Below are 26051 nucleotides of genomic sequence, written 5' to 3' on the forward strand. Positions count from 1 at the left end.
CCTTGCCCTTATTTCAGGGGCCAGCAGGAATGCAGAAACGTATGGCTCTGTGTCATGGAGTTTTCATCACATATGCTGCTGATGCCTGCTTGTGCAAACCCAAGCCTCTGACACAGCAGTGGAGTCCTATTTGCAGGCAGGAGTCCCGTCTGGAGCTAGACAAGGGAGGGGAGTTTTTTGATCAACAAAGAGCTACACCAAAAATACACAGATGCCTCCTGCGGTCACAAGGTTTAGTGGAACTGCAGCAACCATGGCAGTTTGGGTGAGAGATGTGCAATCTACTGCTGGAATGTTATGTCTGTAACTCTGAGGGTTGGCCAGCTTGCCAGTCCCCAGGATCCATACTAGCCACTATTGAACCACTTTATATGAGGATATGCTTTCTTAATTTTGAAGTTCAAAAAGGTTTCCAACCATTTTAAATACATTTAATTGACAAAACATTATTTGTAAATTAGCTTAAAATGTTACTAAACGAGTAAAATTAGTCTGTATATGCAGTAAAGCATGCTTGTTATTAGGGTTGTCCCGATACCACTTTAAGAGCGAGTACAAGTACCGATACTTCCCTCCCCCCCAAGTACTCACCTATACCGATTACCAATACTTTTTTCCCCCAAGTACTCGCCTATACCGATACTTTTTTTAAAATTTCATGTGACAGTGGCACGTGTCAGTATTTTTTTTTTTTTTTTTTTTTTTTAGGGGGGTGGGGGTGGGTTGCATTTTTTTTACTTTTTTTAGCCCTGTTGGGGGGCTTTGGTGAGATTTCAGGGGTCTTAACAGACCTCTGACATCTCTTCTTTGAGACAGAAAGGAACCAAGGATACAGATTCCCCAGTCCCTTTCTATGCACCCTCAGCTAAAATGAATGGAGAGGAGGCTCCTCACCATTCATAAACTGGAGCATCGTAAACACAGGTTACGATGTTTTGGTTATGTGAATGGACAAAGTCAGTGTTCATTCGGAAAAGGAAGGAGCCGTGTTTACCGCCTTCTACCTCCGCTCTCCATCCTGACAGATCGAGGACAGGGGGAGTGGAGGACATTGAGGGGGACACAGAGCGCAGAGGGGGAGAGCAGCACGGAGGGGGACATGTAACTTCCAGAGGGGGGTATGTAACTCCCGGAGGGGGGAAGCAGCACGGAGGGGGACACGCAGCACGGAAGGGGACATGTAACTACCGGAGGGGGAGAGCAGCACCGATCATCCCTGACTGCCCAGGTATCGGGTGACGCATCGGAGCATTTCCCTGAGTACAAGTACTCAGGGAAATACTCGGCATCGGGACAACCCTACTTGTTATACTTACTGTGGAACTCAAGAAGTTAATCCTCTGCATTGTGTAAAAGGGCTTTTTGATCTGATTTTCTCTGATTCTCTTCTCCTTCCTCTGTCCAATATATTTCCTGATAATACAGAGCCAGGGGACAGGCTGCACATGCTCAGTTTGGTGTGTATTGCTAGAAAGTTTTGTTTTTTTCTTGGGAGGGTGCATGTGATCAGCACAGGGCTAATCAGCACTGTCCAAATAGAGGGTCAGGGGTCCTGCATCCCGATAGGACAGTCAGTGCAGAAACAGGAGTGCAATGCAGAACTCCTACAAGCTTTAACCGGACACTGATAGAAGTCACAAGACTGCTAAATACTGCTGATGAAAATGTATTTAGCAGTTTATATTTGCTAAAATAATTACATTTCCATGTTCTGTGTACTGTGGGAGATCAGATATAGTGAACGCAGGGTCCTAGGTTTAGTAACACTTTAGGATAAGCGCGCCAACTATTTGGATTGTGGGAGTCTGAGTTTGGATATTTTCAGGCCCTTTCCCAAACATGTAGACATATTCGCCAGCACACAAAGGATCATTTAGAAAAACGTCCAAAAATTCTTTATTTAATTGAAGCGATCAAAACAGCAACGTTTCGAGGTCGCACAGGACCTCTTCGTCAGGCAAAAGATGTCGGTTCTGATCAGCAGGAGATACATGAATAGATCCTCACTGATTTGGAGCCAAACAGTATGGATGACTTGTGAAATACATTGCTGTTCAGTTTTGCCCAAATGGAGCTTAAAAGGGGTTGTAAAGTCTCAAGTTAATTAACCTTAATGCATTCTATGTATTAAAGGTGAAAAACCTTCTGGGGGCATTGCCCCCCAGAGCCCCCCATTTTCTTACCTGAACCCGAACGTTCCAGCAACAAGCACGAGCCCAGCAGTTCCAGCTGATGTCTCAAGTCCTCATTGGATAGATTGATTTTAACAGGATCCATATGCCCCCACTGCTGTCAATCAAATCCAGTGCCAGGGGCGGGGCCAATACCTGCTGTGTGTGAATGGACGCAGCAGGACTCGAGTGCATCCGCACGGGTGCCCCCATGGAATGTGGCTTTCCATGGGGCCACTCGAAGAGAATTACTGCTGGAGAACCCCAAAAAAAGAAGGCTCAGGTCCTCTCTGTGCAAAACCCTTGCACAGAGGAGGCAAGCATGACCCGTTTAAAAAAAATAAAAAGGCAAACTTTTACAAACACTTTAACAAATCCATGTAATGTCAATGGGCAGGTGGATGTAAACAGACATGTGGTCATTTACATCCAGCCACTTCAGGAACCTGTGTTTGCTACCCAGACACAGCCAGTTTTCCTTATTTTTGGACCTAGGTGAACTCAGAGGTAATCGAATGTGAATGGACACTCATCTGTCTACATCCACCTGCCCAAACACTAAAGCCTCATACACCCGATCCGATTATCTGAAGGGAATTGTGTGATGACAGGCTGTTGACGGAAAATCCAACCGTTTGTACGCTCCATCGGACAATTGTTGTCAGATTTTCCAGACAAATGTGGGATAGCACGCTTTAAAAATGTCTGCCAACAATTGTGCGTTGTCGGATTTTCCGATCGTGTGTACACAAGTCCGTCAGACAAAACTCCAAAGTACAAAAACATGCATGCTCAGAAGCAATGCTCACCATAACAAAATTAGCAGAAGTTGACCAAACCACGTAGTTTCGCATTTGTTGGCCGACAATTCTTTGCCATTTGTATGCAATACAAGTTCCTGGCCAGCGCCCTTCAGACAAAAGTCCTACACTTTGTCCACAGAAAATCTTATGTGTATGAGGCTTAACACAACGCATCCGTTGAAAAACTGACAGGGGGGTCTGATTGAACCACCCATGTGTAAGGGGCCTAGAAGCATCCAATTAAGTTATTACATAATTTTAAACATAACTTACAAATATCCAATTCTCTATATCATAGTAAAATAACTAAAATTACCTTGGCATGATGCAGATCCACGCCGTACATTGACAATTTCTTTGCATTTTCTAAGAAATTAATATCTGCTTGTGCTGGTGTAAGCCCCCTAAAAACAAATAGACATGGCATGAGTATGTAAGTGACTCTTAATCTTTATGTGTTATACACATCAGAGGTGATGCCTCGATTGCTTTACCATATATAAAAAAAAAAAAGAAAAGAAGGAGCACCTTAAAGGAACAAGCATGGCATAGCCGTGTGAAACATTAACCATGGTCTTGTATCATCTGTCTGGCATGAGGCAATACAAGATTCCTGTCAAGCAAACTTCTCGTTCCAGTTTCTTCTACAGCTTCCAAGAAAGGTTGATCTTAGTGTATTTACTGCCATTTCTCAATGCGAGCAGAACTACACACTTTATTGAAGAAGTTCGCAAATGGGAATCATTCATAATTGACCTTGCCGATTTCCCTTCTCATTGTTCAATTCCCTAGCTAGCTATACATAGTGTGTTGGTGCACCAATTAGAGGACTGCAGGTCCCTTGAGTGTCTGGATCTCTCAAATGTTATTTAACCCACAGGGTAAAATCCAATCGCCGCCATGTAAATTGGGGCCTGATCCACAAAAGGGATACGCCGGCGTATCTACTGATACACCGTCGTATCCCTGTTTCTATCTATGTAACTGAACCACAGAATCAGTTTCTCATAGATAGGCAGAAGATCCGACATGTGTAATGGACTTACACTGCCGGATCTTAGGATGCAGTACCGCAGCCGCCTCTGGGGGCATTTCTCGTCGAAATCCTGCGTCGGGTATGCAAATTAGCACTTACGGAGATCCACAAAGCTTTTCGTTTTTTCTCTGAAAGTATTAGTTTGCCGTCGCAAAATTAGGGCTGCTTTTACAAAGTGTAAAGTTAGTACACCATGTAAAAGTAGACCCTTCTTTCCCGCGACGCTGTCAATTTTTTTTTTATTTTTTTTTCCCGCGGCATCTTTTTTTTCCCCGACGCAACTTTTTTTTACCCGGCGCAATTCACAAAACTCGGCGTAACGTAATTTCGCGCAATGCACGTCGGGAAAAACGCGTCGGGAGCATGCGCAGTCCGTCCGGCGCGGGAGCGCGCCTAATTTAAATGGGACTCGCCCCATTAGATTAGGAACGCCTTGCGCCGGCCGGATTTAAGTTACACCGCTCAAAATTTCTAGGTAAGTGCTTTGTGGATCGGGCACTTAGGTAGAGATTTTGCGGTGGTGTAACTTAAAGGAGTTCTCTGACCTAAAACTTTTAACCCCCGCTGTGCCCGGGCTGTAAAAAAATTGAAAATAAACTTTCACTTACCTGCCTACGATCCCCCGTTGTTCCGATATCGCCGTCCCGTTCTCCGGTCCCGGGCCCCTTCCGCTTCCTGTGTGTCGGTGACTCATAGTGCGCTCAGCCTATCAGCGGCCGCAGCAATGTCCCGTCGCGGCCACTGATAGGCTGAGCGCACTATGAGTCACCGACACACAGGAAGCGGAAGAGACCGGGACCGGAGAACGGGACGGCGATATCGGAACAACGGGGGATCGTAGGCAGGTAAGTGAAAGTTTATTTTCTATTTTTTTACAGCCCGAGCACAGCGGGGGGTTAAAAGTTTTAGGTCAGAGAACTCCTTTAAATGGCAAAAGTTAAGTTACGGCCGTTTTTTGTGGATCAGGCCATTTGTTTCTACTTTCTGCACTCCTAAAAAAAAACTAGAGCTTTTCCTTCCTAAAAAATAAAATAAACATACCGTTTGTGACATGTATAACATCAAAGCAGTATTTACGGTAAGTGATTTTAAAAAGGTAACAAATTAGCCTTTTCCTATTTTTTTTTTTTTTGTTACAATGTTTTTATTAAGTATTATTATTTTAAGATATACAATAAATCCATACAATGGAGAACATTGCAAAGATATAAGAGAATATACATATAATCAATGTGTAAAACAAGTTTCTTATTCAATCAAAGTATAAAATAGAATAAAATAAATACATTTTTATATATTCATGTATTCAGAGTAGTGTAATATAAATAGTGTATTAAAATGATATAGATTATCATGTGAGAATAACAAGAGAAGAACCGGGGTAGATAAGGGAGTGATAGTATGCGTTTTAGCCTTTTCCTATTTAAGGCTTTGATGTTACTGTAAGTAACTAAATGTAATATTTAGACAAGTTGAGTAAAATTTTTAGGAAGGTCATGCTTCAGCATAGTAAAGTTGCTATTCATATAGGCTTCTCATATTATTATTTGTCTATATTGCTCACATTTTGACTTGCTTGGGGCAAATGCAGACAATTCTTGTGTGAAGCACTGTACATTTTCATTGCAAACCTTACACGATATAAACAGACCTGTGTGTTTTATGCAGTTCCACAACTTTCTCTTCCAGTTCTTTTGTCTGATTGGGTGCAAACTGAAAGTCGCTGATATAGTCAGCGCTATGCTCCTCAGCATCATAGTCTCCCACCTCAGCCTGAAGCGTGAGCGAACCAAGAAGAGCATGCGTCACAAAGGAACATGGCAGACGTCCAGAAGCAATGTCCTGACGCAGCTGAAGGCACAGGTGATATCTGTCAAGAAATTAACAAACTGATCAGGAACCTTAAAAAATGTTTAATGCACACCTTTACTAAAGTAACAAAGCAATACTGTAAAGGAGCAGGGTAGGGAAGGTAGAAACTGTACTTTCCTTTTCCAATAAAAGTGGTTTAAAGTACATTTGGAAATATCAACATTTTAGATTTAGTCTTAAAGTATTATTAAACCCACATTATAAAAAACAAAACCACTCAAATGCTGTACTACATGCTGTTCATACTCAGTCACTATGAGATTTGTTTTCTGTATTCTGCAATAAAAAACCTGGAAGCAGAGATGCAACATAGGAATCTAAACTAGAACGTGAACTAGGAAGATCCGTTTCGGAATAAGAAACTACATTTGGTTGGCTTTGTTGTTACCTGATTCAGCCTTCCAATGCTGCTTACTGCGATAGCCAGCTATAGATGCGGGCGGTGGCGAGATTTTGTTCTGTCATATCACATTGGTGTTTGTTTGTATTGGTCCAGCAACGCACCAACACCTTTGCAGCCATTGAGCTATATGCTGGGTGTTTGGTGTGCTCCTGTACCTTTAAGAAGGTACTCAGTCCACCTGCTCTCATCGATCCATCAGAATGCACGTGCCTACATTGTGGGGACACTGGCAGTTTAGCGTTGGGACCACAGATACCAGGGTGCCGTGACGAGGCCCTGTGGCTTACGCATGCGTTTGCAAATGCGTGCGGACTAAACCCATTTTAAACGCATACTATTAGACAGGTTCATTTGGTTGTCTGCAAGCTGGATGGTAAGTAGGCATGGGTTTTTCCTAGGCATTCCCCAGGCTTTGTTGTTACATGTATTACCCATCTGGCTGTGCAGTGTGGAAAATGTATAGAAACTGGCTGTACAGAATTAGAAAATGTTTTGTTTGGCAAAACATGGCCCCCTTTAAAACTCTGCATTGCTGTAGGACAGACGTTTTACAGAGCATTAAAGTGGTTGTAAACCCAAGCACACAACTTGCACCTACAGGCAAGCCTAGATTATAAGGCTTACCTGTCGGTGCAAGAAATATCTCCTTATTCTACACAGTTAAGGAGATATTTGCAGAAAACACTGCACCGATGTCTACTGAGCGTGCCCGTTTTCTGAATGGGAAAATGCCAGAACCCACGCACATGCGTGCAACGTCATCGCTGCTCTGGAGCGGCGATACCTGGAAGGCACTCAGAGGAGAGATGGCGGTGGAGGGGAACAAGGAGCGCTTCGATCTCAGGCAAGTGCCACATAATGAGCTAGTATGCTATGCATACTAGCTCATTATGCCTTTTTCTTGCAGTTATTTTTTTTTGCTTTTTTTACACAGGAAAATTTGGGGTTTACTTCCTCTTTAATGCATTGCAATTTGTGCATTGTGTTGCAATACCATTTGTGAAAATAACAGCACAAAAACTTACAGCGGCAGGCAGCACACCAAAATGCACATGCCATGCCTTGTGGTATGCAGTGTTAAAGATCATTTGTAAATTTGAGCCATTGCTTTGCATTCGTAGCCCGTTAAAAATACCTGGGCTCCCTTTAACACAATGCATCAGAACAGGAAAAATACCATATAAGCCTGCAAAGATCTAAAGAGGCCCTAAATTGCAACTGGAAATATCAGCGTGATCATACTGCAAAGCAGAGCTGTGCGCATCACAAGAGTAGACCACCGATATTACCAATCCTTTGGCATCTAAAAACAAAAAATTCAACAATATATTGAGCGGTTTCTCTAGATTTGCACATATAAGAAAAAAAAAATAAAAATGAAATGAAATTTACACAAATTTTCTTCGGTATAAAAGAACTAGATACCTTGTAATGTCTTCAGTTAACTGAGAAGGATCCGGAGGGTAGAACTTTACATTAAATACAAATTGCCAAGGGGAGCCTACAAAAAGGAAGAGTAACTATGTTAAAACATTTATACGGCAGTTTAAAAATAAAATAAAAAAACAACACAAGTGTTAAGTCAAGTTGCCCCAACATATAAAAATAAAAGAATCTTACTTTCATCTAATGATCAAAGGCATTGACATCAACTAAAAAGGAGACAAAGATAAATCATTTCTGAACTTTTCCCCATCTTTAACCACTTCCCGCCCGGCCTATGGCCGATTTACGTCCGGGAAGTGGTTATGAAATCCTGACAGGACGTTCTATAACGTCCTGCAGGATTTCATGGGGCGCGCATCGCGGCGATCGGTGATGCGGGGTGTCAGTCTGACACCCTGCATCTCCGATCTCGGTAAAGAGCCTCCGGCGGAGACTCTTTACCACGTGATCAGCCGTGTCCAACCACGGCTGATCACGATGTAAACAGGAAGAGCCGCCGATGGCTCTTCCTCACTCGCGTCTGACAGACGCGAGTAGAGGATAGCTGATCGGCGGCTCTCCTGTCAGGGGGGGTTCGCGCTGATTGTTTATCAGCGCAGCCCCCCCTCGGATCGCCACACTGGACCACCAGGGATGCCCACCCTGGAGCACCAGGGTGGGCAAAAAAAAAAAAAAAGCCAAAAAAAAAAAAAAAAGTCTAAAAAAAAAAGAAAAAAAAAAAACAAAAAGAAAAAATATGCCAGTCAGTGCCCACAAATGGGCACTGACTGGCAACAATCAGTGCTGCCACCCCAGTGTCCATCAGCGCCACCCCAGTGTCCATCAGCGCCACCCCAGTGTCCATCAGTGCCACCCCACAGTGCCCATCCATGCCCAGTGCCCACCTAGCAGTGCCCATCTGTGCCACCCATAAGTATCCATCAGTGCCGCCCATGAGTGCCCATCTGTGCCGCCTATGAGTGCCCAGTGCCGCCTATGTGTGCCCATCAGTGCCGCCTATGTGTGCCCATCAGTGCCGCCTATGTGTGCCCATCAGTGCCGCCTATGTGTGCCCATCAGTGCCGCATACCAGCGCCGCCAATCAGTGCCACCTCATCTGTGCCCGTCAGTACTACCTCATCGATGTCCATCAGTGCCATCTCATCGGTGCCCATTAGTGCCGCCATATCAGTGCCCGTAATTGAAAGAGAAAACTTATTTACAAAAAAATTAACAGAAAAAAATAAAAACGTAATTTTTTTTCCAAATTTTCAGCCTTTTTTTAGTTGTTGTGCAAAAAAAAAAAAAAATCGCAGAGGTGATCAAATACCACCAAAAGAAAGCTCTATTTGTGGGGAAAAAAGGACGCCAATTTTGTTTGGGTACAGTGTAGCATGACCGCGCAATTGCCATTCAAAGTGCGACAGTGCTGAAAGCTGAAAATTGGCTTGGGCGGGAAGCTGCGCAAGTACCTGGTATGGAAGTGGTTAATGTGACCTATTAACTGTGCAACTCAGCTGAAGCACCAACTGCAATCTTTTAGGTGGAGGGAAGTAAAAAAAAAAAAAATATGGTTGCATAAGTGTGCACACCATTAAATACTTTGTTGAAGCACCTTTTGATTTTATTACAGCAATCAGTCTTTTGGGTATGAGTCTATCAGCATGGTACATCTTGACTTGGCAATATTTGCCCACTCTTTGCGAAAACACTCAAAATCTGTCAGATTGGGAGGTCATCTGCACAGCCCTCTTCAGATCACCTCACAGATTTTCAAATCTGGGCTCAGTTCCGGGCTCTGGCTTGGCCATTCCAAAACTTTAATCTTCTTCTGAGGAAACCATTCCTTTGTTGATTTGGATGTATGCTTTAGGACGTTGTCCTGCTGAAAAATGAAGTTCCTCTTCATGTTCAACTTTCTAGCAGAAGCCTGAAGATTTTGTGCCAAGATTGACTGGTATTTGGAACGGTTCATTATTCCCTCTACCATGACTAAGGCCCCTGTTCCAGATAAATAAAAACAGCCCCAGAGCATGATTCTGCCACCACCATGCTTCAAGGTGGGCATAGTGTTCTTTTGGCGATGTGTAGAGTTGTCGTTGCACCAAACATGTCTTTTGGAATTATGGCCACAAAGTTCAGCCTTGGTTTTATCAGACCAGAACACATTTTCCCACATGCCTGAATGTTATGCTTTGTAAGAAAAGGGCTTCCATCGTGCCACACTACTCCATAGCCCAGAAATATGAAGAATACGGAGCTTGTTGTCACATGTACCACACAGCCAGTACTTTCCAGATATTCCTGCTGCTCCTTTAACGTTGCTGTAAGCCTCTTGGCAGCCTCCCTGACCAGTATTCGTCTCGTCTTTTGGAGGGATGTCCAGTTCTTGGTAATGGCACTGTTGTGCCATATTTTCTCCACTTGATGACTGTCTTCAATGTGTTCCATGGTATATCTAATGCCTTGGAAGTTCTTTTGTACCCTTCTCCTGACTGATACCTTTTAACAATGAGATCCCTCTGTTGCTTTAGAAGCTCTCTGCGGACCATGGCTTTTGCTGTAGGATGCAACTAGGAAAATGTCAGGAAAAACCTACTAGAACAGCTGAACTTTATTTGGGGTTAATCAGAGGCACTTTACATGATGACAGGTGTCTACTGAGTTGTATTTAACACAAGTTTGAATGCGATTGCTTAATTCTGAACACAGCTACATGCCCACTTATAAAAGGGCGTGCACACTTATGCATTCACATTATGTTTTTTTTATTTTTACTTCCCCCCCCCCTAAAATATTTCAGTTTGTTGTCCAAATGAGTAGAACAGTTTATAGGTCACATTAAAAGGTGAAAAGTTCTAAAAATTATTCATCTTTGTCTCATTGTTTTACATAACCGAAACCTGACATTTTATCAGTGGTGTGTAGACTTTTAATATCCACTGTACAGTGTCCAGATGTTTCTTTTTACCAGAAAGGTCAGAAAAAGTTAAAGTGCATCTAAACCAAAAAACTAAAACAATGCAGCTTACCAGTTGATGTGGTGGATGCACCGTTTTTTTTTTTAGATCAATAACATTTTTATTAAGTACAGAAAAAACCTGTTGGCTCTTCTTAGAAATGCAGTGTCCTTGATACTTTGACAGCTTAAACAATGTTATCACTTTTGTAAGCTACTAGCCTAATCAATCCCACATGTAATGGAGATTAATAAAAAGGTAAAACACATCTAAAGTCCAACCTGGCTCTTTTTGTAGATATCATGTAGAAGTGAGTGTAGACCGAGAGACAGGAAGTAGGTTACATGCAGCATACCAAAATTAAAAAAAATTAAAAAGGTATAAACATTAAAAAAAATACGAATGCACCCACCACATCCAAGGTAAGATGCAATATAGTTTGGATGGCATTGTAAGAAACAGCAAGGTTTGATTTGCATTGTGCGGTTTTAATGGCAGACAACTTAATCAGACCTGATGTCTAAAAGCTTTCCTCCACCATAAGCCGGCCACAGGTGGAGCAATTTTCTTTCCTGCAACCAAAGACAATCCCTCGATTCCCCAAAACACAGTCAGTGTTGGGGGGAAAACCCTCACGCAAAGCTATTGTATTCTCCTGGTGGGGGGTCAGAGGGAGCCGTCATGGCCAGGAGAACACAGTGGTTATTGCCAGTGGCTATATCTGCTGGCAAGAATCGTGTGCAAAATCCATCAAGCTGGTTTCACCCAAGTTGATCAATCTATCAACTTTGATACGAGCCTCCCCATACATTGTTCAAATCTCACCCATTCTCTGCTGAACCGGCAAGATTCAAACCATCTATGGCCAGCTTAAGGCCCACTGACATGTACTCTTTTTGTCTATGATAAAGTTCTTAAAATAAAATAGGAAGTTAAATCTCTGGATGACACTCAAACATCAATAGAAATTTAAAGAGCTTCCAACACTTCCCAAAAAAAAAAAAAAAATGGCTTTAAAGTAGATATAAAAATGTATGCTGCACTAGACACAAGTGGTGACGAAATGGTCTTAGAAGGTAGACTGAGGATTCAGATTTGCTTTATAGATGCTAAGGTCATCTGTTGTTTATGAAGTTTTTAAGTTATGTAATGAGTAAAATGTCAGGAATTTGTACAGACTGCTCAATAAATATCATTAGCAGCACTCTCAAATGGCAGGAATGCAAGAGCTAAAACAGTAAACAATCAATATGATTCATAGCAGACATACTATGGAAAAGAATGGTTTGCCCCTTTTAAGGACAATCCCCTACTGTTGCCGTTTTCTCAATGTTTTCAATGTTTTACTCAAGGCCTAACCGTGAAGTACAATGAACAAAAAGCAATATTCACCAAATCCCAAAAAAGAAACAGACATAGTGAACCCAAATGAATGGCACTACAAATGTCTACCAATAACAGGAGAACCTTAGGCTCAATACAGGCCATTACATTTTCAATAAGAACATGTTCTCACTTTTGCATAGATGGGATTAAATATTAAAAAGGAGATTTAAAATATTAAAGTGCCATTAAACCCAGACTAAAAAAAGTACCCTCAAATTCTGAAAGCTCCAAGCATTGGTTATGCAAGAATGGGTTGCCAATGCCATCAGTCAGGATGTTGCCCAGAAGTTGACCGACATCATGTCAGGGCAAACTGCAGGGGTCTTGGAAGGGTCGACACAGCAAATATTGCATCTCCCCCAAACTTAATGAAATTGTCAATAAAAGCCTTTGACACTTATGAAATGCTTCCAATTATATTTTATTATACCATTGTAACATCTGACAAAGATGTGAAAACACTGAGGCACCAGACTTTTGAAAATTAATATTTGTGTAATTCTCAAAACTTTTGGCCACAGCTGTACAAGGCATGGGCAAAATAGGTGGGGTGGAGTTGCAGGACAGCGAGGCCACAGTCTCCACCTCATCCACTCGAGAATTCTGAAAGTGTTTATTGAAAAGAATATAAGGTGCTTTGCGAGTAGAGGCAAGGCAAAGCAAGCAACCCCCTGTGATTACTATGTAGAAGGGAACCAATTCAGCACAGGACACAGAATATGGCCTAGTAGTTCACATGGGGCACACCATACCGGACACCTGTGCAAGCTCATGTTTAAATGCACAGGTGTTCCATATATTCTCATGCAGGCAATCCTAAAATGTAATATATTGCAACTTGCTAGTCTTCTTTTCTTACTAGTTCACTTTTCAGGCTAAAAAACATTTTCTGCAGGTACACAAAGCAACCATGATCTAGCCTGAAATTCAGCGTTCCTTGTTATTTCCTGTGAAATGACAGGACAAAAAGACAACAACTCATCTTTCTTATGTAAACTACTAGCCCATTAAATCAACATGGAATGGAGATGAACAAAGGCAAATGTGTGAAGTTCACTGGAGCTGGAAATCACGACGTCACAACGCATGTGCACCAGCTATTGGGATTCTGGGAATCATCATCTGTACACGCTGATTTCTATGTGTTTAAGTGCTTTTACCAATGTTAATACATTTTGCCATAAAGATTTTCTACTATGTGAGCCTGGTGCTCCTTTCTTCTTTGTGTTTGAGCGACAGCTTGCTGTTATGTGCTTTTTCTTGACGAGTGATGGCTGCTCATCCCCATGTATAGATTTTAGACCAGCATTTACATACAGTGTTGCTTAACTTCTCATTTACAGAGGCACACTATTTCTGGTAAGCTCATACGTGTGGCGAGGTGGATTCACCATCTTTTATGATATTGCGTGACAAACATGACTGCTCCTATAAATATAGTGGAGAAATGAGTATAGACATGAAGAGGCAGAAGTGTGCAATTTGCAGAATTATCAGGGAAAAAAAGGGAAAAGCCTGAATAAACTCAATGCGGCTTATGGTTTAAGACTGGTAAGCTGCAAAATGTTTTGTTTTTGGGTTTACATACAGTACTCTTTAGGACTTCTCTGGAGTTGCGTGTCTCCAAGTTCCACAAGCCTACATTATAGCTGCCACTCATACCTGATTTCACAACTTGTGTATTCTAGTGTGATAATTTGGCTTTGCAATGGCCGCAGGAGTTACTGTCAGAAACGTTAAAGTAAAGTAGAAATTCGAGGCATCTACAAAAACACTGGTGTGCTACGATCATTAGTAGCTGCATTGAATAACATGATTAGCTAATAAAGCTGGCATTTCTCCCGATTAGTCCTCAAGCTGGGGGAAAAAAAAAAAAAAAGCTCAGCAGCTGAGCTACAGATTTCTGCAACTGCTGCAACTCAGATAATTCAGTGAAACACATTTATAGCAAGAAAAAAACAAAATTAAAAAAAGAAAAAATCTGTAGCTGCTGTGGATTGTTGATACAATAACATTGACATTTTTAGCGATAAAGGACAGTAAAGCAGCAGGGCCCAGATGAATTTAAATCCATGTGTGCCCTGTTCCTGCACAACAGAAATCAATGTACTTTGCCGGAAACTTCTCCACAGCTTCTTCCTAGTTAGTGCCAGTCCTTATCCATCTTGATTGGCTGGTGCTGGATGATGTCACTCCTACAAATGTGCAGTTATCTTGGCCCACAGGCACTGTGCTAAAATGTAAAGTGAGCTGCACATGAGCAGTTTGATGTACATTCTACAGAAGACTGAGCAGGCAGATTTATTTAATAAAGAGCCCGTCTGCTCCAAGATTTTTTGTTACTTTAGCTCAACTTTAACACCGATAGGGGTAATTACAATGGTCAGCTTTTGTTTATTCATGTAAGGCTGCAGTCACATTTAGCCCCCATTCACATTGTAACGCCGCGTACGCGGCGTATTTTGCCGCGATTAGGTTACTTTTTTTTTTTTTTTTTTCACAAAGAATTGCCATTGATGTTGTAACGGACACAGGCATGCTGCCGAGACAGTTATAATCTTCGTGCAGGGGGACTACAAGGAACTGCATGGCTTGTCACAAGTGGAGGTACCGCATTGTATTCTGAGCTCAAAGGGTTAATTGGACAAGTTTCTTTTCATTGTTGAATGCTAATGTACTCTTCGCATAGATAATGAACTCTTCTTTTGTGTGCAGGTAAACAGCCCCCTGTGAGGTGTATGCTGATGGGGATTATGTGTGAGTGATAATTGTTTTAAAGGTTAATTGAATTCTATGTGCCTGGCCAGGAAATGTTAAGTGGGGTGAGGTGCCGAAGCGTCTAGAAACTGGTCAAGTGATTAATTCAAGGAGATGTCATTGTTTCAGGGGGTCTGTGTTGAAGCCCCCTACTGGGAAAAGGGGAGGGCGGAAACTGTCATTGTTCTTGTAACAGTTGTAACCAGATATAAGCAGGTGAAATATGCCAAATAAAGTCAGTCTGCTTGACCCTCCAAACGTAGCACGTCTCGTTTCTTGGAAGGGCGTTCGATGGGATATACCGGCGGTACTTGCATATCGCAGCTTGCCAGGGAAAAGGACGTCTCCAACGGCCGATACCCCTCACTACCAGTGGGTAGCCGTTACATTGGTGGCAGCAGTGGGATGGTCCTTTTATCCAAAGAGCAAGTTCTGAATGGAGTCGCAGTACGCCAGGCTGAAAAGATCCACACTGAAAGATCTATTGGAGATTCGTGGTAGGAGCGCCAGCAACAGACCACGGAGGGAGCTGATAGCTGAACTGCGGGAGCTGGACGAAATGGATGGATCCATGGAAGGAACGGAGCCCCTTGCACCGGTCAGCAAAGAAGATGTAATTACTGGGATTGTACAGCGGAGATTATCCTTGTATCCAGAAACGTCCGTGGAACTAATCAACCAGCTGTTCCGGGAAGCAAGGGAAGAAATACAAACGAAGAGGGGACAAGAACTGGAACTGGTAAGAGCGAGACAGCCCATTACACCTGCAGTTCCTACCCCCCCACCTGCTGCTACAGGAAAGAAAATACCGTTCACTGCATTTAAAGCTTTTGTAGAAAGTGAGGAGGAAATCGATGGATATTTGGAGGACTTTGAGAGGCAGTGCTCACTACACCAGGTACCACCAGACCAATGGGTCACTATTTTGTCGGGGAAATTGTTGGGCAAAGCCAATGAAGCCTTTCGGGCTCTCGCTCCAGAGGATATTTTACAATACCAGCAAGTTAAAAAGGCGCTGCTAACCCGATACGCCGTAACTCCAGAAGCCTACCGCCGGCGCTTCCGGGAGTCCAAGAAGATGGCTGTGGACTCCCACATGGAATGGGCCAACCAGTTACAAAGGGTGGCATCCCTTTGGGTCCAAGGGTGCAAGGCCAACACCGGGGAGGAAGTATTGCAGCTGTTCCTAATGGAACATTTCTTCCAAGACCTGGCCGCAAACATACAAGACTGGGTACGAGATCGCCGTCCCGCTAACTTAAGCGAGGCGGCTCGGCTAGCAGATGAGTACGCGGAAACAAGGAAAGTAAGCCAGGGTACTACACGGCTGGCTCATAGGGTAGAACCGCGTACTCCAACCGCCACCCCACGCCCAGAGTTTCCGGCTCCAGTTCCACCACATCCTCAGGGGCCTAGCAACTACCCTCGGGATTCGCCTAGGGTGACGTGCCATCACTGCAGCGACACGGGACATATTGCTCGTTATTGCCCTTTGAGAGCTACAAACAACAATTGGAGACGCACAACACCCAACACAGAGGTCACTCCATCACGTCCCTCTGCGGCCCACTGCCTGGAGACCGAGGGGGGCCCTGAGGAATGTCTGGGAATTTGGTATGAGGCAGACCCAATACAAGCGGCCTCTCCGGATAACCGTCAGCATCACCGTCAGGAGGTACGGGTGAATGGACAAGTAGCACAAGGCTTAAGAGATTCCGGGACTACCATCACTCTGATTCAAAAACGTCTGGTAAAGCCAGAGAACGTGTCCACTCGCACAGTTGCCGTCCGGGTCGCAGGGGGTGCTGTATTTCGCGTACCCACCACCCGGGTGCACTTAGACTGGGGAGCCGGGTCAGGAAAGACCAGTTGGTATCATGGACAACCTACCTGCCGAGGTGGTGCTGGGCAACGACATTGGCCCTCTGACTTCGGCTTATTTACCTACACCTGCTGCTGCTTGTCCCGTGACCACCCGCGTTGCTGGAATCAACCCGCTTGCTGCTGAGAACCGGGTAAGACTACCTTCCCCGACATGTACTGTAGATCCGGCACAATATCACAGTCGAAAATGGGAATGTGACAAGTTGGCCAGTGAGAAATCAGAGATGCAACGACACTATGTCATGTATTATGAGATGTCCCGTGGCTTGAACATTGAAATGCACAAACAGGCGGAAATTGTCAAAAGATTAAATGGGATTTGCATCCAGGTGGTGGCGTATCTGTCCCAAGAGCATCAGCAACAGGTTTTGGGAGCCATTGAGAGAGCAAAGCAAGTGACTGTTCCAGAATTGAATTCTATTCTTCACCGTCACCATCAGCTACCGACCTGGTAAGCCAATGAGAAGGCCGACGGACTGTCCAGGCAAACGGAACTTTTACCCTAACAGCAGACCGGACATCCCCAAGTTGATCCGAAAAGGATCAATCCGGGTCTGCCGGCGTGTTCCACAAAGGGGGAGTAGTGTAACGGACACAGGCATGCTGCCGAGACAGTTATAATCTTCGTGCAGGGGGACTACAAGGAACTGCATGGCTTGTCACAAGTGGAGGTACCGCATTGTATTCTGAGCTCAAAGGGTTAATTGGACAAGTTTCTTTTCATTGTTGAATGCTAATGTACTCTTCGCATAGATAATGAACTCTTCTTTTGTGTGCAGGTAAACAGCCCCCTGTGAGGTGTATGCTGATGGGGATTATGTGTGAGTGATAATTGTTTTAAAGGTTAATTGAATTCTATGTGCCTGGCCAGGAAATGTTAAGTGGGGTGAGGTGCCGAAGCGTCTAGAAACTGGTCAAGTGATTAATTCAAGGAGATGTCATTGTTTCAGGGGGTCTGTGTTGAAGCCCCCTACTGGGAAAAGGGGAGGGCGGAAACTGTCATTGTTCTTGTAACAGTTGTAACCAGATATAAGCAGGTGAAATATGCCAAATAAAGTCAGTCTGCTTGACCCTCCAAACTTAGCACGTCTCGTTTCTTGGAAGGGCGTTCGATGGGATATACCGGCGGTACCTGCATATCGCAGCTTGCCAGGGAAAAGGACGTCTCCAACGGCCGATACCCCTCACTACCAGTGGGTAGCCGTTACAGATGTCTATGGCGAACGCCAATGCCGCCTGAAAAAAAGGGTCCGGGACTTGTTTTCAGGCGGCAGGCGTACAGCGTTTATAAGATGTGAACCATCTCATAGACATCAATGGCAATTCTCCCCTCCAGCAGCACGAGCGTCGGGCGTTTTGTCGCCAAGGTGTGAATGGAGCCTTAAGCAAGCCAAAAAGGAGTTGAAAACCAAATGTAAATTCTTGTTGATTGTCAGATAGTTTGTTTTTCGCATCCATTGTGTGCCAGCTGCGAAACTTGATTTTCATGCCACAATTGAAAGTGTCTGATCCTTAATCTGGGATTTTTTATTTTTAAAAAAATAAAAAACAAACAATAGCACAATTTTTTGTTTTCAATCGACAGAACATTCAGTTGGTGACTCTTCTATGGCTGTCCCTAAGCCGAGTGCCTTTAGTCCTTTTAACAGTGATTTTTAGCTTTTTGCTGGCGTCTAAGCTTGAACATTTTTTAAATGTTTTTCAGTCAATAGAAAAATAGTTACTGGAGGGAGTGGAGTTGTGAGATGCATGTATTTTTCACACACTTTGTGGTTCCTAAAACCTACATCCCAAAAAAAAGGAAAAAAAATTATAAAAAAAAAAAATCAGTTGCTGTATCGATTTAAAAATTGTTAACTGGAATTCGGCTTGAATTCGTTGGGTAAGTCCATGTAAATCTGCTAGCTCATTTTACAACACACTCCTCTGGTTGATAATGCCGTCATCCAAGGTAGTCTCTTTTGCTCCTCCATCTACAGTGAAGACGCCCTAAAGCCGGGTACAAACGTTTTTTTTTACGTGCAACAAATGCGATGTTAGTTCAGTAGTTCCCCCCCCTCACTGAGCGGTTGTGTCCCGTCAGAACACTCTGATCGGCGATCTCTGCCATTGGCTAAGAGGGTTGATCGGGAGTCGCTCGGCTGCTGTTTTTTCAGCATGCACACAGAGACCGACATACACACAGGCCGAATGTCGGATGTTTTTTTTTTTTTAACTGGCCGTTGTCCGACATTCTGCTCATGTGTACGGGGCTTAAGGCTGTCCATACATAATAGAATTTTCTTGTTCCCGTTACCTTCAACTATGTACAGTAGTGCAAGGGCTTACCTGATTGCATACTTACTGAAAGTTTTTGGGCCCATTCACACCAGAAACTGCAAGTAACTGAGCATTTTTTCCTTGTACCTATGCATGCATTTAATGCGCATTCTACATGCAGTTAATGCACGTTTTTCTATTCGACTAGCCATGATTAAGCACTCAGTGCGAAACGCGTCGGCTGTTCCCCTGTTCCTTTGCTGTGACATTGTGAAGAGATGCATTTGCTGTTCGTTTGAATAAAAAGACAACCTTTTTGGTTATTGGAGTGCGGCTATCCATTTCCTCTCTTCGTATCTCATGCATGGTCAGTGCATTGCCAGCACCCACGGTATCCTGAGTCAGTCTACTCCACATAGCGACCCACCTGGAGCGGTGATCCTCTTTTTTCTATCCGTCTTTGTCCTGTGAGGTCCCTTCCTTCTACTTTCTTTCCTTGGGCTTCTATGTATGTATGCAGCATGTTGTATTTGTCTGCACTGCAATGGTGTTAACTATGCCCATAGGATAGCCTGGATTTCGGACTGTCTACGCAGTTGAGAGTGCAGTCCAAAATGCATCCAACTGCATTAGGTGTGAAAGGGTCTTTAGGTTTTACCTCATAATATATGTTTTTTTGTAACTTTAAAGGAAAATTGTACAAGACAATTGTACAATGTATGACCAGCCTAAGACAGGAAGTGCATTACTGGCTGGATCACCAAGTAAAAACAAAAAAGGTTTAATATCACTTTTTTAAAGTATATTTAAACCAAGAACAAAAATGTAATGTATTGCAGCATACCAGTCCTTAAATGTGGAAACAGCATGGTTTTCTTTTTTAGGCTGTGTTTTCTGCAATTGAAGAAAACACTTGTCAATCTTAAAGTGGTTGTAAACTAAAATAAGGCATATATATATATATATATATATATATATATATATATATATATATAACTCCTAAATGTGCACCGTTTAGGAGATATTTACTTCGTAGTGTGCCAATGAGGTCATCGGTGCATGCGCTGTGAAGAAAGGGCACTCCGTGTCGTCAGCTCCGGCCAGTCACAGAGCCAGAGTCCACGGCCCCAGAAGCAAGAGGGGTGAAGATGAATGCTTCCACCAGCGTTGACATCGCAGGCTTTGTTTACAGGCAAGTGCCACATAATAGGCTAGTATGCGATGCATACTAGCCCGTTATGCTTTTACTTTGCATGAGAATAAAGAGGAAGTAAAACCCATCAGGGTTTACTTCCTTTTTAACAGAATTCTTGTAACTTCATGTACACTAAACAGAAATATCACTGTTCGCTCTTACAGGTTATTTTCTGTTGAACTACAGGACACCTCCCCTTATGTTATCGAGATAACAGGGAAAGGGGGATTTGTAATTCACCATGAAGAACTTGCAGCAGAGGCACTGTGTACAAATTGAACAGGGACTTAGGGCCACACATGATATCAGACAGATCAACATATATTATTTCTTTACTTTGTAAAAGGGATACACCAAGACAGAAATGTATTGCAAAGATGCTTTAAGTATCCACCCCCCACCTCCCCATACTTCAAAAAGAGGTTTCTCAACCAAATCAAAAAATTACACAAATGATTTTGAAACAAGCCACTTTGAATATTCAGCTGTGATGGCCCTACTCATTATAGATCCCAAAAGCACACAAAGCCTATCCAGAATCCATAAGATAAGAAAATTAACTAAACAAAAAAAAATAATCACAAGCAGCCAAATTCTCGAGTGATGTCGTCGCTGCCCTAGCTTGGGAAAAATCTCACACTGAAAAGATAAGACATGCTAGGGAAACATTGAACAGGAAATTGCAGCCACTTGAGCTCAAGGATACAAAGACTATGTATAAAGAATATACATTTGTACCATATGACCCTCATTACAGAAATTACATTACAAGAAGGGGTGTGCAGCAGTGTCCAAGTATAGTCTACAGCCAAACAGTGACAGTTTGCTTGATAGATTTCAGAGTGAATAGCTTTCGTGTTTGCAGTCAAGAAAATATTTTTTATTAAATAAATCTTTAGGTGACTTGTCAAGTGAAAATATGCACAATTTATACCAGCGAATGTGTTCTTATATGTATGTTGCTTGATTTTTTTAACATATAAAATGCAGCCTTGCTCACATATTTCTTCCAGATGGGGGTATGTGAATCTGGCCACACTCCATCATAATGTCTGTGTATACACAAGGAAAAGGGAATGAAAAACTATGACAATGGGGCTCTGCTCGAGAAAAGCCAAACACATCATGAATGCAGTAAATAACACAAGGAAGGGGGTTCCACGACAAACCATGCTTTTATTAGACTGAATCTTTACCACCAATGCAAAACCTCTTTGTGTTTAACAAAGGTCTCGTACACCAGCAAGGTCTCACACCACATCCCATCCCATTCCTTCTAAACCACATGATCCCAAGAGAACACATTTCAACATTTAAATTTTTTTGTCCTCTGCAATATGAGCCTCAGCTTTTCCACCAGCTCATGATGACGGAATCCAAGAATTTGCAGAGGTCAACAGAGATTTGTATGCATTGTGAATCTGCTCCAAGGCTACAATGAGCAATACATGGAACAAGCATGGAGGCGCCTGGGTTTTTTGCCCTAAGCAACTGAAAAACAAAAATCTGCCTCAAAAACTGCCACAATCCACAATGCTGCATTACAATACATCAAATGAATAATTTGAAAATAAAACATGGCACAAACAATATATACAGTGCGTGTGTGTCAACGTTGCACCGATACAAAGCATTTGCATGAGTACAAGTGCAATTCCTATGTGAATTGTAGAGTATGAGATTAATTGCACATGAACTGGACTGAAATCACACAGGACCGTTTTTCAAATCGCACATGAAAACTGATGTGATGTCTCTGTACAGTTTTAACATCAGTGCATGTATGATGTGAACAAGCCCTATTAAAAAAAAAAACAGTCAAATAACTTTTTACTCCAGCATTTACTTACAGTAGCCAAAGCATGTATTCCAGCTTTGTGGAAGAGTACATGCCCTCCTACAGTTGCCCATTGGTGTACCAGAATAGCAGATATTCAGGTTATGTAAAACATTACCATGACTTTAAAAGAACAGGACGGCGAGTACTAGAAGATCTGGACTCCCAGTTTTTACTATAGGGACCAGACACTATTGGCCCCACAGCCTAGTGGAACACCAGGGGAAGACAAGGTTTTATGGGATGTCTCGCTCACCTTTCCCTTTTTTTTTTCTTGCTGCCTTTTTGTCTTTATGCATTAAAAAAATAAAAAAAAATAAAAAACATATGTCATAGGGACCGATATCTCAATCTTTTCTATCTTTCGATTTGATTTTGAATTGTTTTGGAAATGTGCAGTGAGTTTCTAAGTAACATCCTACAATGTGCATTGATGTCAGCGGTTGCCGATTGGTCATTTGATAGTTGACCTAGCAGCCGTTTATGTACTAGCTTAGATGTGATGTGCCATTATAATTTTTGGCAAGGTTTGTTATTTTGTTCACTGCTCTAAGTATGTAAGATGTATGTATGTATGTATGTATGTATGTATGTAGGGCTGCAACTAACGATTATTTTCATAATCGATTAGTTGGCTGATTATTGTTTCGATTAATCGATTAATCGGATAATAGCCTTAAAAAAAAAATATTGCATTTTTTATTTGTTTTGGCCCAATTTGTTGTTGGGCAGATTACAAAACACAAATTGCCGCAAAAACACATTACATGCTTTTCTACAGCTTCTCCATTGAAGTATATTGAACCAAAAAAAAAAACGAAATAGCACCATTTTGCATTAAAAACTCCTTGCCCTTTCCAAATACGCAGCAGCTGAAAACAAAATCATGGATGTGAATGTGTCCCATAGGAAAACATGTAAATTAACTGTAGTGTGTTTCTGCAAAAAGCACCAAAACACAGAGGTGTGAACCCAGGCCTGAGATGTTTAGTAACATAATGGGGTTAAAAAAACAAAAATAAGTACAAAAAGAGCAAATTATCGCTACTGTAAGGGGTTCATTTTTTTACTGTGGAACAGTGAAAGTAATATTTACAGTAGCGATTTGCTTTTTTGTACTATAAAGGGCTAATTTTAGTTTCTTTTAACCCCATTATGTTACTGGCCGATTAATCGATTATGAAAATTGTAATCGATTAATTTCATAATCAATTAGTTGTCGATTAATCGATTAGTTTTTTTCGGCCCTATATGTATGTATGTATATATGTATATGATTGACCATTCTTCCAGAAGTGCATTTGTGAGATCAGGCCCTGATGTTGGACGAGAAGACCTGTCTCACAGTCTCTGCTCCAATTCATCCCAAAGGTGTTCTATCGGGTTGAGGTCAGGAGTAAGTATTAGTAATAATGTAGATAATGTCCATAGTCTGGACACAGAGTACAGTTGTCCTTTGGATGCTTTGGACTTGGACATAAAGTAGGATAATATCCTGAGGTAGAAGGCCACCTTTGGGGGGGAAAATGCTTTAGAGCATCAAAACAACTTTGTCTTTGTGCAACATTAAGGGGGGCTCCTTCATTTAAACAAAAAAAAAAAAAAGTGCAAACGCAGAGACCCTCTGCACAAACATGATGGCAGTAAGAAAGGCCATCTTACAAGCAAGGTCAGACAAAGAAAAATCTTTAATAGATTCAAAAGGCAGATTCTGAATAGACAGAACCAGATTGAGGTCCCAAGGTGACATGTATAGGTGGAGATGTGCGACATCCTGAAGAGGATTTGACTTGCAAGTGAGAGGTGTAAGGTCTCAGGACAGAGCAGCCAAGGCCTAGATTTGTCCTTTGACGGCTCTCAATGCCAGATGCTGATACAGACCAGGCTGGAGAAAGAAAAAGTCCACAAAGCATTTTATAGAATAAAAGTGCCTTAAAATGCAATGCAAGACTTAGCTGCGCTGGTAGACCTTGCCAAATGTCGATTTCCTAGCCTTCAAAAAGGGTAGGGATGATAGAGTCCAATAGGCCCCCAACTCTTAGGGCCATGGCTTCAATAGCCAGCGAAAGAAGCAGGATGGGACACTGGCCCTTGGGACAGAAGATCTGGACAACCCAAAGGGGTCTGCAAGGAGGCTGGGTATGTCAGAGTACCACATCCTCCTGGGCAAATTTGGTACAATGAGAATTACTGCAGTGTTCTTCATCTGGCTCCTGCAGAGCAGACAAGGGATAATCTGGATGGGCTGAAAGAAAGATCAGGCTCAACTAATCCCACTGGATCACCAAAGCGTTCAATGTGAAGGCCCAACAGTCCATAGGCCTAGTGACAATTTGATGTCAAATCTCAATCTGTGACAAAGGGCCTGAAACACCTCCAGAGCCTTTTTCCCCAGATGCTTACGATTCTAAGTCCACTTGACAATTCCATGCCTGTAAAATGGATGGACAGAGTCGGAATATGCTGTTCTGTCCAAGATCCAAATTCTTCAGAGTGCTAGGACTTCTGAATCACTCAGAGTTCCAGAATGTTCATAAGAAAAGTGGGGTTCCTCCAGCGGCGGAGTTCTCTGCACCGAGAGGCAGACCAGGCATCACAAGGGAAAGGCCACGCAAGAGCAGAAGAACAATACAAAGAAATGGCCAAAACGCAAAATGAAACAGGTGCTCCTGGTTCCTAGCAGTGACCATCAGAAGAGTGGTTACTGGCCTCCCAAACACCCTAAAGGAAGATAAAAAGGCAACCTTGGCATGAATGTTTAACGGGCTTTTGCCATGTACTAACTGTTGAAGACTCTGCAGACTGGTTTAAAGGGGAGATATACTTTATCCTGGCTTTGTCCTCCATGATGGGCATACCCCCACAGGTCAAATGAGGTACTTCGATGCAGAAGTGGGCTTAGCACTATATGGACATATGGTGTGATCAAATCCACATATTTTTTTAATATGTTCAGGTGTTTTAAATAGCCTTGCAGGATTCAATGTCATTTTTGTATGTGTGCGCTATAATCTATTTGTTCTGTTTGTAGATCTTATAGCAGCACCATCATGAACGTTAACACATTTTTAGGGTATGCCTCCCAAGTCTGTTTCTACCCCCACAGGGTTCTTCAGGGACAGAGCTCGGCTATTAGCAGACAATGGTCCTGGACTTGTAAAATTACCCCATTGCTTACTTCATGCATTGCATTATGTACCAAGAGGAGCACCTAGAGCACGATCCAGTGCATTGCAGCAATATTATGAGCCAGCCTGGGTACAGTGCCCCAAGCCTCTGCCAAGAAGTCAACCAATCTGAAAGTTGCAGTTGGTGCAGCAAGAATCTTAATAGAATCATTATGATAATGGCGAAAGTGAGAAAGAAACCTCCATAGGAATAAGGTAAGCTTTTTTTCAGTATAGGGAACAGGTTCAACACCTAAGTACACTAGCAAAAAAATAAGGCAACCTGGAAGTGGGGGGTTTCATAGGGCAATGTCCATGCAGTCTTCTTTTTTCATCTGAAGAAGCCCAATACCAATGACCATATAGGCCAGTGGTTCTCAACCTGGGGTCGGGACCCCCTTGGGGGTCAAATGACAATTCGCCAGGGGTCACCGAATCATGGGCTGTTCCTGAAACCCGCACCGCTCTCCCAGCCCTTTCATGGCTGCCCAGCAGGGCTGTCCATGGAGCCCATGGCTGCCCAGCTGGGCTGTTCCTGGAGCCCGCGGCCGCCCACTCGGCCTCTTTGCAGCCACCCATTCAGTTCACGACATGGCTGGGGGGCAGAGACTAGATGTCAGCTGGCTGATGAGGGATGTGAAGTGGGAGGGGCTGAAGGAGACCCCATCTCCTGATTTTGGCATAGGTGTCACGGCTGCAGGACACAACAAAGTCGGAGACACAGTGAGTAACACTACCTGTGATTATAGTTGCTATTAAAAGTCCCTACTACAGTTCTCAGATCAGCAGATGACCTTGATCAAGAGCGCCTAATTTGGCTGATCAGAACTCCCCCCAGCACTGCCACTCATCCCAGCCCCCCATCAGCACTGCCACTGACCTGCCCCCCCCCCAAC

At 43.0% G+C, this 26051-nt stretch overlaps 1 protein-coding gene across 15 annotated transcripts in view; it reads right to left on the minus strand.

Moving 5' to 3' along the window:
* EPB41L2 (erythrocyte membrane protein band 4.1 like 2) overlaps positions 1–26051 on the minus strand; it is a 300865-nt gene that overhangs the window by 93869 nt on the left and 180945 nt on the right. For all 15 annotated transcript variants that reach the window (XM_040350428.1, XM_040350424.1, XM_040350423.1 and 12 more), the window contains 3 exons: positions 7711–7786; positions 5662–5880; positions 3291–3378 (listed from right to left, as the gene is read on the minus strand). In XM_040350428.1, coding sequence (XP_040206362.1) covers positions 3291–3378; positions 5662–5880; positions 7711–7786 — 383 coding nt within the window. The remainder of the gene's footprint in view (positions 1–3290; positions 3379–5661; positions 5881–7710; positions 7787–26051) is intronic.

The sequence above is a fragment of the Rana temporaria genome, chromosome 4, assembly GCF_905171775.1.
Source record: "Rana temporaria chromosome 4, aRanTem1.1, whole genome shotgun sequence".
In the NCBI taxonomy this organism is placed as follows: Eukaryota; Metazoa; Chordata; class Amphibia; order Anura; family Ranidae; genus Rana; species Rana temporaria.